Here is a 10,333-nt window from a genome sequence, read left to right as displayed (position 1 = left end):
CATCGATATGGATAAAATCTTATCAATACCCATCCCTAATTGTATCGCACCAAATCGCATCTTATAGCATTGTGAGGAATTGATTCGCCATGAAATATATATCAAATCGCATCAAATCAGGAACAGGGGTGAATCGTATTGTCATGTATCCCTGGTACTGTTTCGAGGTGCATACTGAATCGTTGTCAGTGATGAGATTAACATGCCTAACACACAGATCATTTACAGAAGCAGCAATCATCTGCCAAAGCTCCCTGAGGTGAAGTAGGTGAGTGCCTTATAACTGAAACACCTCCTCCTCTGACCACTCAACCTCCTCCATATCCCATCAGGTGCAGACAAACCCCTGCTACTCCCAAAGCCTCCCATTGAAAAAAGCAACAACAAAATAGCAGTCAACAGTTTTACATGTATAAAGAATTTTTACATCTTTTGTTACACACTGACTGACACATAAACCATATTGCATCTCAGTAAGATCAAATGTTTTAAAGCCTCAGTCTCATCCACATGTCAGTTTCAGAGCTTATTATGAAATAAACTCTGCATTTTACAAGTGACTGGTCTCCTTAATAGCATCAAAGATTGTGATGCGGCTGTTTGCATCATATCACGCCATTAAGTCTCATTGAGCCTGCTGGAAGTAGGTGAGGAACCAAGAAGTGTCCACAGATGACAGAGGGTCACGTCAGCATGAACTCTGACCATTGCTCACTTGGCTGCAGATTGATTGAGAACAACCGAACCATCAGCAATCTTCTCCTGGTAACTCTCTTCTGATAATTTTCTTCGATAGACGTCATCTGGAAAAAAAAAGATAAGGGGGAAAGGAAAAGCAATTTTAACAGTTATAGTTGCAGAAGAAGTTAAATTGGGTAGTTGAACAATTAAAATCACTAATGATCAATAGCTCATTTTTCGGATTTTGTCCGTTTTATACATATACAAGGCAAAACTTGGCATGCATTAAGTTCAACTCTTCTGATGACTGTGTTATTTTCTTCCAGGTTATGAGGTAGTTTGTGGTTCATAGCCAAGTTTGAAAGTTCGTGGTAGAGGGAAACTGCAAAAATGGACAAAATCTGGCATCGCGGTGTGATTAAGTACCTGCATAAGAAGGGGTTAAAGCCCAAGGACATTCATGCGGATATGGTTGCTACATTAGGGGATGAAGCTCCCTCCATATCTACAGTGCAGAAGTGGGCAGCTGAATTTAAGAGGGGCAGAAAGAGCCTTGAAGACGACTCAAGGTCTGGGCGGCCTGCAACAGCCACAACCCAGAAAAACATTGACCTTGTTCATGAAATGGTGATGGACGACAGACGATCGACGATTAATCAACTAGCAGATGCTATGGGAATATCCCGTGAGAGAATTGAACACATTCTGCAGGAAGAACTTGGAATGTCAAAGGTGTCAGCTCGGTGGGTGCCACGTCTTCTGACGCTTGATCAGAAACGCACCAGGCTAGTCATGTCAAAGGCAAACTTGGCGCAATTTGAAGAGGATCCAGCCAATTACATGGAACATTTTCTTACCCAGGATGAGTGTTGGATTCACCACTTTGAACCAGAGACAAAAAAAACAATCAATGCAGTGGAAACACCCAAGGTCACCACCTCCAAAGAAGGCCAAGGTCGTTTCGACTGCGGGGAGGGTCATGGTTTCAGTTTTCTGGGATGCCAAGGGCATTGTGTTCGTGGACTATCTTGAAAAGGGACAAACCATAAATGGACAGTACTATTCTAACCTACTGAGACAGTTACGCGAGGCTATCAAAAAGAAGCGACCAGGAAAGCTGACGAAAGGGGTCAACAGTGGCCATGGCCACTATCTATGAGTGTGGATTCGAACTGGTAGATCACCCACCATACTCCCCTGACTTGGCACCCTCGGACTTTCATCTGTTCCCAAACCTGAAAAAAAACTTGACTGGGAAGCACTATCGGAGCAATGATGAGGTGATGGCTGCCATTGAGGACTATTTTGACTCTCAAGATGAAAGCTTCTATGCCAAGGGAATCGAAGCACTCAAGCACCGCTGGAAGACGTGTGCGGAGTTACAGGGAGACCATGTAGAAAAATAACCCTGAATTTGTTCAATTCGACAACTGCATCATAGTCAGCCTTAGAACTTTTCAGCCTACACTCGTAGTTGATTTTGATTATAACGAAGAAAATTCACGGGTCCACCTGAATCCCTTATCAAATCAAATCAAATCAATTTTATTTATATAGCGCCAAATCACAACAAACAGTTGCCCCAAGGCACCTTATATTGTAAGGCAAGGCCATACAATAATTACGGAAAAACCCCAACGGTCAAAACGACCCCCTGTGAGCAAGCACTTGGCAACAGTGGGAAGGAAAAACTCCTTTTAACAGAAGAAACCTCCAGCAGAACCGGCTCAGGGTAGGGGCAGTCTTCTGCTGGGACTGGTTGGGGCTGAGGGATGAGAACCAGGAAAAAGACATGCTTGTGGAGGGGAGCAGAGATCAATCACTAATGATTAAATGCAGAGTGGTGCATACAGAGCAAAAAGAGAAAGAAACACTCAGTGCATCATGGGAACCCCCCAGCAGTCTAAGTCTATAGCAGCATAACTAAGGGATGGTTCAGGGTCACCTGATCCAGCCCTAACTATAAGCTTTAGCAAAAAGGAAAGTTTTGTAGCGGGATGAAAGTCCCGGGTCCCAATTGAAAAGACGTTCCTGCTAGCTTGGCTAACGGGGAGTTCCCCTTTGGCTGACCTGGTAGAGGAACGGTCTTTTGGTGCGAGCCGCGTGGGTTCGATCCCCCACCATCGTCCCGGCCACGAAGGTCCTGCTGCTTCAATCTGGCGTCACGAACAGGATGTGGGTCACAGAGTATGCTAACATGCACCTGTGACTTCGGGACGAAGTCAAAAATGGTGGGGAGATGTGTAGCTGGATGAAAGTCCCGGGTCCCAATTGAAAAGACGTTCCCGCTACCTTGGCTAACGGGGAGTTCCCCTTTGGCTGACCTGGTAGAGGAACGGTCTTTTGGTGCGAGCCGCGTGGGTTCGATCCCCCACCGTCGTCCCGGCCACGAAGGTCCTGCTGCTTCACTTTTAAGCCTAATCTTAAAAGTAGAGAGGGTGTCTGTCTCCCTTATGTGCGAGTTTTACTGAAATACCATGTTTGTAGCTTCACAGTATGCTGCTGTGTTGTCATTCATGTATTACAAGCATTCATCATGAGCAACAAAGCTTCTGGTCACACTGATGCAGTTTGTCTGTCTTAGAAAAAAGTAACCATGACATGAAGCCCACACACACCACAGAGCCAAATAACAACACTATAGACCAATGGTAAGCAGGAAAAGTAATAGGCTGACTGGGTTTCAACATGGTCAAACATCACGCTGCCAGTTGCCCAATTCGGTGATGGAGGCACTGGCCTCTTGCAGGCTGGTTCCTGCCTCTTCTGCTAGAGCAGAAAAGGAGGCTGGTAATCAGCAGTGTTGGGTACATTATTTTAAAAAGCAATTACTTATAGTTACTTCTGCCACAAAGTAACTGTGTTAGTAATTGAGTTTAAGGACCACAATGGAAATAAGTCATTTGAGTTTCTTGTGTTGTCCTTGAAATTCCATGAATTTTATTAGACATATGTTTTAACATGTTTTTGTTTATGTTTTGTACGGAATTTCTAAATCAATCAATCAATTAATCCAGCATTATAACAGTAATTAGTTACTAGGGAAGACATATTTGATCTTAAAATGATCAAATATGTCAATGAATTTGGACCCCCCCTTAATGAAACTTTTAATTCAACTGTATGTTGAATTATTTATAATAACAGAATATTTAATATGTTTAATTAATTAAATGGACAATTAACAGAATAACTTAACAGGAAACATTTTACACTAATCTACATTATATAATGGCTGAGTGGATTCTTGTCATTTGATTGGTGCTTTGTATGTCACATGACATGGATAATTCATTCCATTTACAGTGCAAATTTGGTTCCATACATATGACACCATTGCACACTGCGAATCCCACCCATGCACACACTAGTGGAGGCGGTGTTAAGCTAAACATGGCAGAGTTTGTTTTGCTGAAGGACAACAATTTGAACGAGCTAATTGACAGTGCTAATTCTTCTAACAAACACACACTCTCAAAACAAACAAATCCACTATGTCATAAACCATCTGGAAGCATGAAGAGCTGTTAGGATGAAAAGCTGGACAAATTTCTAATGCAATTTTTCAATGGACTGAAGAAGTACACAAAGTCTTTTTTTTTTTTGAAGTATCACGGGACTATATCATCAGAATTATTTTGAACTATCTAACTGTTTTCCAAGTTGACTGAGAACAATTTGTACTCCTATTTCGAGTTCATGTTGGACTGTTGCTGTCAAAGCAGCAGTGACGCATCGAAATCTAAGTCCCTCTTCTGTTTTTTTATAAATTAATAAAATATCAAATGACAAGGATATATTTTAGCTTTTCTATAAAACAAATAATGAATGCTTTTACATTCTTTCAATGGAACGAATATTTAATTCGGTAACAGATGGAATGTTCCATTCAACTCAGCTTCACCTTGTTGAATGGAACATTCCATATTTCACCTCACAAAATATTCATACCATTGAACTCATAAACATTCATTATTTGTATATGATTTTAATGTTGCTGTAGGACAGTGTGAGACAAGACACCCATCAAATTTAATTATTGTAGATATTATCATTACTATAATAGAACAATCAGAAATAATAGATATTTTAGAACTTTTTATCTGTATTACACCTCAACAGGCCGCAACTGGCCAGCAAATAAATCTAAAATTAAATTATGCTCGTTCACATGTATATTCTTGCCATTTATCTCAATGAGAGAAAATTAACAAATTAATCAGGAAATTAATCTACAGTTCCACTTTAAAACCGCTACGCTGCGTGTGTGTCTGTCTCTGCGTTTGTGTGCGTGAACTCCCGCCCACCCCTGCCTTTGTTTGGTTCCCATGACATTTTACTCTTCCTTAGCCAATCATCATCACTTATGTGGTTGTTCCCCCTAGTGTGCCGAGATAGAGTGGCGACATGAAAAAAACAGTCACGTGACTCATGGTTGAAAATGATGGGTTACTGTGTATTTAGAGGCACAAATAAACACAGCAAGGGCTTCAAGATGTACAGATTCCCTTCAGATCCGAACAGAAGAAAAATTTGGGAAAATAAAGTCAGCTGTGTGGGATGGAAGCGACTTCATTGTCAAAGCTTTGAGAGGTAAATTTATTGTTCAGTCTCATGTACAGTAAAACTCACCTAAACCATTATCATATAAACCAGATATTCACAGTAACTGGGCAACAAAGTCGCAAAGTTTTTATATTGTTTTCCATGTAATAAACATCGTATACAACCCCTGACAAAAATTATGGAATCACCGGCCTTGGAGGATGTTCATTCAGTTGTTTAATTTTGTAGAAAAAAAGCTGATCACAGACATGACACAAAACTAAAGTCATTTCAAATGGCAACTTTCTGGCTTTAAGAAACACTATAAGAAATCAGGAAAAAAAAATTGTGGCAGTCAGTAACGGTTAATTTTTTAGACCAAGCAGAGGAAAAAAATATGGACTCACTCAATTCTGATGAAAAAATTTATGGAATCACCCTGTAAATTTTCATCCCCAAAACTAACACCTGCATCAAATCAGATCTGCTCGTTAGTCTGCATCTAAAAAGGAGTGATCACACCTTGGAGAGCTGTTGCACCAAGTGGACTGACATGAACCATGGCTCCAACACGAGAGATGTCAATTGAAACAAAGGAGAGGATTATCAAACTCTTAAAAGAGGGTAAATCATCACGCAATGTTGCAAAAGATGTTGGTTGTTCTCAGTCAGCTGTGTCTAAACTCTGGACCAAATACAAACAACATGGGAAGGTTGTTAAAGGCAAACATACTGGTAGACCAAGGAAGACATCAAAGCGTCAAGACAGAAAACTTAAAGCAATATGTCTCAAAAATCGAAAATGCACAACAAAACAAATGAGGAACGAATGGGAGGAAACTGGCGTCAACGTCTGTGACCGAACTGTAAGATTTTTTTTCCTGATTTCTTATAGTGCTTCTTAAAGCCAGAAAGTTGCCATTTGAAGTGACTTTAGTTTTGTGTCATGTCTGTGATCTGCTTTTTTTCTACAAAATTAAACAACTGAAAGAACATCCTCCGAGGCCGGTGATTCCATAATTTTTGCCAGGGGTTGTACTCGTAAATATGGCTCACACTGGATAAAATGTCCTGTCCGATCGCAATGTATTTCCATTAAAAACCCCGAGCAGTCTGGACGCGCAGAGGTACAAATTAAAGTTCAGCGCTCTGACACTTGCCAATTTGAGGAAAGTGGGAGAGGAATCATTTAAAAGCTCGACCGTTTATTTTTTTAAAACCGTGTTCAGACTGGGACCTGAAGCCTGACATGCACCTGTTAAATCAGACACAAAAGGCTGTGATTTGACACTTTTCTGCTTTCAACCCTTCATGTGCCATCATATAAGTTTTTACAGTGCGCACACAAATGGATCAGAAAAGTCCGCAACTTTACAGCACAAAGTCTGTAAAAGAGGAGAATGTACAGCTTACCTTTCATTTGGAGGTGATGATTGTAGAAAGAAAAGCTTGTTGAGGGTCAAATCAGTCCAGAATAAAACATAATCCAGAGACAAAACTGTCACGCACAGAGTTACAGCTGTGCAGCTGCATAAATCAGGCTTTAAATTAATTAATCATCATGAATTGTAAATTTATGTAAATTTGAAAGCTTAACTATTTTTATATTTATTTTGATAGTACCTGTGCCTGGATGTGTTGCTGTAAGTGGTTAAATTATTTAAAAAAATGTTGAAAACATTAAAGGTTCATTCAGTAGTTCAGTGCAGTTGGAACCAAAATGGCGCCATGTTCTGAGTTGACGCCACTCTCTCAATCAAGGCACTCTACTCCTAAACTAAAAAGATAACGCTGTTTGTTAATTTAAACAGCAGTATCAGTGTCTGAGAGCTCTTGCACTGAGCACTTCTGATTGGCTCACAGAGATGTAAGTTTTTTTTTTTTTTTTAATACACTGACTGGTTCCCTTCTCCTTTGTGCTCATTTTCACGCATGTTTATTTTTCGCTGCATAAAATTGTGTTCATCAGTAGTTTGGAGCCCAAATGTTACGTGTTTTTCCACTGACATGCAAAATTTAGGACGGAATTTTAGGGCCACATTGAATTTTTTTTTTTGTTGGACTTCGAGAATAAAGTGGTAATATTACGAGAATAAAGTCGTAGTATTACGAGAAAAAAAGTCGTAATATTACGAGAATAAAGTTGTAATTTTACGAGAAAAAAGTTGTAATATTACAAGAAAAAACTCGAAATATCATGACTATTCTCGTAAAAGTACGGCTTTTTTCTTGTAATATTACGACTTTCTTCTTCGTCTTTCGGCTGTTCCCGTTAGGGGTCGCCACAGCAGATCAATCGTTTCCATCTCACCCTGTCCTCTGTATCTTCCTCTGTCACACCAACCACCTGCATGTCCTCTCTCAGCACATCCATGAACCTCCTCTTTCGTCTCCCTCTTCTCCTCCTGCCTGGTGGCTCCATCCTCAGCATCCTTCTCCCTATATACCCTGGGTCCCTCCTCTGCACATGTCCAAACCATCTCAATCTCGCCTCTCTGACTTTGTCTCCAAACCGTCCCACCTGAGCTGTCCCTCTGATATGTTCATTCCTAATCTTGTCCATTCTTGTCACTCCCAAAGAGAATCTCAACATCTTCAGCTCTGCCACCTCCAGCTCTGCCTCCTGTCTTTTTGTTAGTGCCACTGTCTCTAAGCCGTACAACATAGCTGGTCTCACTACTGTCTTGTAAACTTTCCCCTTCACTCTTATTGATATTCTCCGGTCACAAATCACTCCTGCCACCTTTCTCCACCCACTCCACCCTGCCTGCACTCTCTTCTTCACGTCGCTACCACACTCTCCATTACTTTGAACAGTTGACCCCAAATATTTAAACTCCTCTACTTTCACCACTTCTACTCCTTGTAACTGCACTATTCCACTGGGCTCCCTCCCATTCACACACATGCACTCAGTCTTGCTTCTACTGACTTTCATTCCCCTTCTCTCCAAAGCATATCTCCACCTCTCCAGACTAGACTCAACTTGCTCTCTGCTCTTACTACAGATCACAATGTCATCTGCAAACATCATAGGCCATGGGGACTCCTGTCTGATCTCATCTGTCAACCTGTCCATCACCACTGCAAACAAGAAAGGACTCAGAGCTGATCCTTGGTGTAATCCCACCTCCACCTTGAAAGAGTCTGTCATTCCAAATGCCCATCTCACCGCTGTCACACTATTCTTGTACATGTCCTGCACTACCCTAACATACTTCTCTGCCACTCCAGACTTCCACATACAATACCACAGCTCTTCTCTTGGCACCCTATCATAAGCTTTTTCTAAGTCCACAAACACACAATGTAACTCTTTCTGGCCTTCTCTGTACTTCTCCAACAGTATTCTCAGAGCAAACACTGCATCTGTAGTGCTCTTTCTCGGCATGAAACCATACTGCTGCTCGCAGATCTTCACCTGTTTTCTAAGCCTACCTTCTACTACTCTTTCCCATAACTTCATGCTGTGGCTGATCAACTTTATGCCTCTGTAGTTACTGCAGCTCTGCACATCATCCTTGTTCTTGAAAATAGGAACCAGCACACTTCGTCTCCACTCCTCAGGCATCCTCTCACTTTCCAAGATTTTATTAAACAATCTGGTTAGAAACTCTACTGCCATCTCTCCTAGACATTTCCATGCCTCCACTGGAATGTCATCTGGACCAACTGCCTTTCCACTCTTCATCCTCTTCATAGCAGCCCTCACTTCTTCCTTGCTAATCTCTTGTACTTCCTGATTTACTCTCACTACATCATCCAGCCTTTTCTCTCGCTCATTTTCTTTATTCATCAACTCTTCAAAATATTCCCTCCACCTTCTCAGCACACACTCCTCACTTGTCAGCACATTACCATGTGCATCTTTTACCACCCTAACCTGCTGCACATCCTTTCCAGCTCTGTCCCTTTGTCTGGCCAATCGGTACAAGTCCTTTTCTCCTTCCTTACTATTCAACTTCTTGTACAGCTCGCAATATGCCTTTTCCTTTGCTTTTGCCACTTCTCTTCTCGCCTTACGCCACATCTCCTTGTACTCCTGTCTACTTTCTTCATCTCTCCGACTATCCCAAAACTTTTTCGCCAACCTCTTTACGACTTTATTCTCGTAAAATTACAAATTTTGTCTCGTAAAATTACGACTTTATTCTCGAAGTCTTACAAAAAAATTATATGTGGCCCTAAAACGCCGTTGTAAAAATTAACTCAGAACAGCAATAAATAAATAAATAAAATGTCACCGCCATGACGTCTATGACGTCACCGGGCAGCTTTTCGCTTGCCTCCTTTTAGGCGTGCGCGGTGGAGACGGGAACGACCCAGGGCCCCACGTCACATTCTGTTTGGGCCGATGAGCGCCTCTATGGGGACAATATTGTAGCAAATGTGCATTTGTGGATCTGTTTACACACACGCAGATCAAAACACGCATTTGCAAATACTTTTGCTACAATAATGGCCCCCTAGACGACCCCTATAATGAATGAGTGAAGGACACGCGTGAGTCCAACACAAACTTAGCTCATCGTTCCACACTTACAGAATGTCTCTTTTCCTACTCTCACGTTGATCATGAACCACTCGATAACACCTCCGATACAAAAAAAGATGGGAAGGAATCTGAAGGTGCCGAAGCGACGCTTCCCCGGAACAAGGTTCAGCAAATACTTGACGTTTTTATTCCTCCAAAACATTGTAGACACACAGGAGCCGTGCCGATAAAAGTCTAAAATGTAATAAACTCTTATTTATGCAGACATGGTTCAGTCCACTGATGTGTAGTCACCGCCGTCCTTCAAGTGAGTGCGCTCGTTTTCAAACCTGCTGTACAGTCGGGGTGCACCAAACAGGCGGATCGTGAGGAAAAACCATAGGCTGCCCACCTCACCTCAGAGAGGACATAAAACGAACGCACCCAAAAGGAAACTGCCGGACGTAACTTCCGGCTATGCGCGACTATGTAATCGTTTTTTTAATATTTATGTGTATCTTTTATGTTATGTTCTGTGGTTTCACTTTCCCACTGTATTATAGTGACATTTTTTTGGTGTAAAATTTAAACTCAATTAAAGGCGCGTGCATAGTTGTAACTTGAAATAATGGA

The 10,333-nt window shown here is 41.4% G+C and overlaps 1 protein-coding gene across 1 annotated transcript; it reads right to left on the bottom strand.

The window, feature by feature from the left end:
* Nucleotides 1-400: 400 nt before the first annotated feature.
* On the bottom strand, nucleotides 401-10,032 carry LOC117512559 (small integral membrane protein 4). The gene is made up of 2 exons (XM_034172678.1): nucleotides 9,770-10,032; nucleotides 401-803 (listed from the first exon to the last, which is right to left on the bottom strand). Exons 1-2 carry the CDS (start codon nucleotides 9,921-9,923, stop codon nucleotides 712-714), a joined length of 246 nt encoding a protein of 81 aa, XP_034028569.1. The 5' UTR covers nucleotides 9,924-10,032; the 3' UTR covers nucleotides 401-711.
* Nucleotides 10,033-10,333: the final 301 nt, after the last annotated feature.

The sequence above is a fragment of the Thalassophryne amazonica genome, chromosome 6, assembly GCF_902500255.1.
Source record: "Thalassophryne amazonica chromosome 6, fThaAma1.1, whole genome shotgun sequence".
Classification (NCBI taxonomy): Eukaryota; Metazoa; Chordata; class Actinopteri; order Batrachoidiformes; family Batrachoididae; genus Thalassophryne; species Thalassophryne amazonica.
The sequence above is the reverse complement of the archived record's forward strand: the minus strand, read 5'-3'. Positions and strand labels throughout refer to the sequence as shown.

Coding starts and splice junctions, on each gene's coding strand:
- LOC117512559 (XM_034172678.1), bottom strand. CDS start 9,923: ATGTTTTGGAGGAATAAAAACGTCAAGTATTTGCTGAACCTTGTTCCG. Junction 804..9,769: donor AGTAGGAAAAGAGACATTCT/GTAAGTGTGGAA, acceptor TTTTTTTTCCAG/ATGACGTCTATCGAAGAAAA.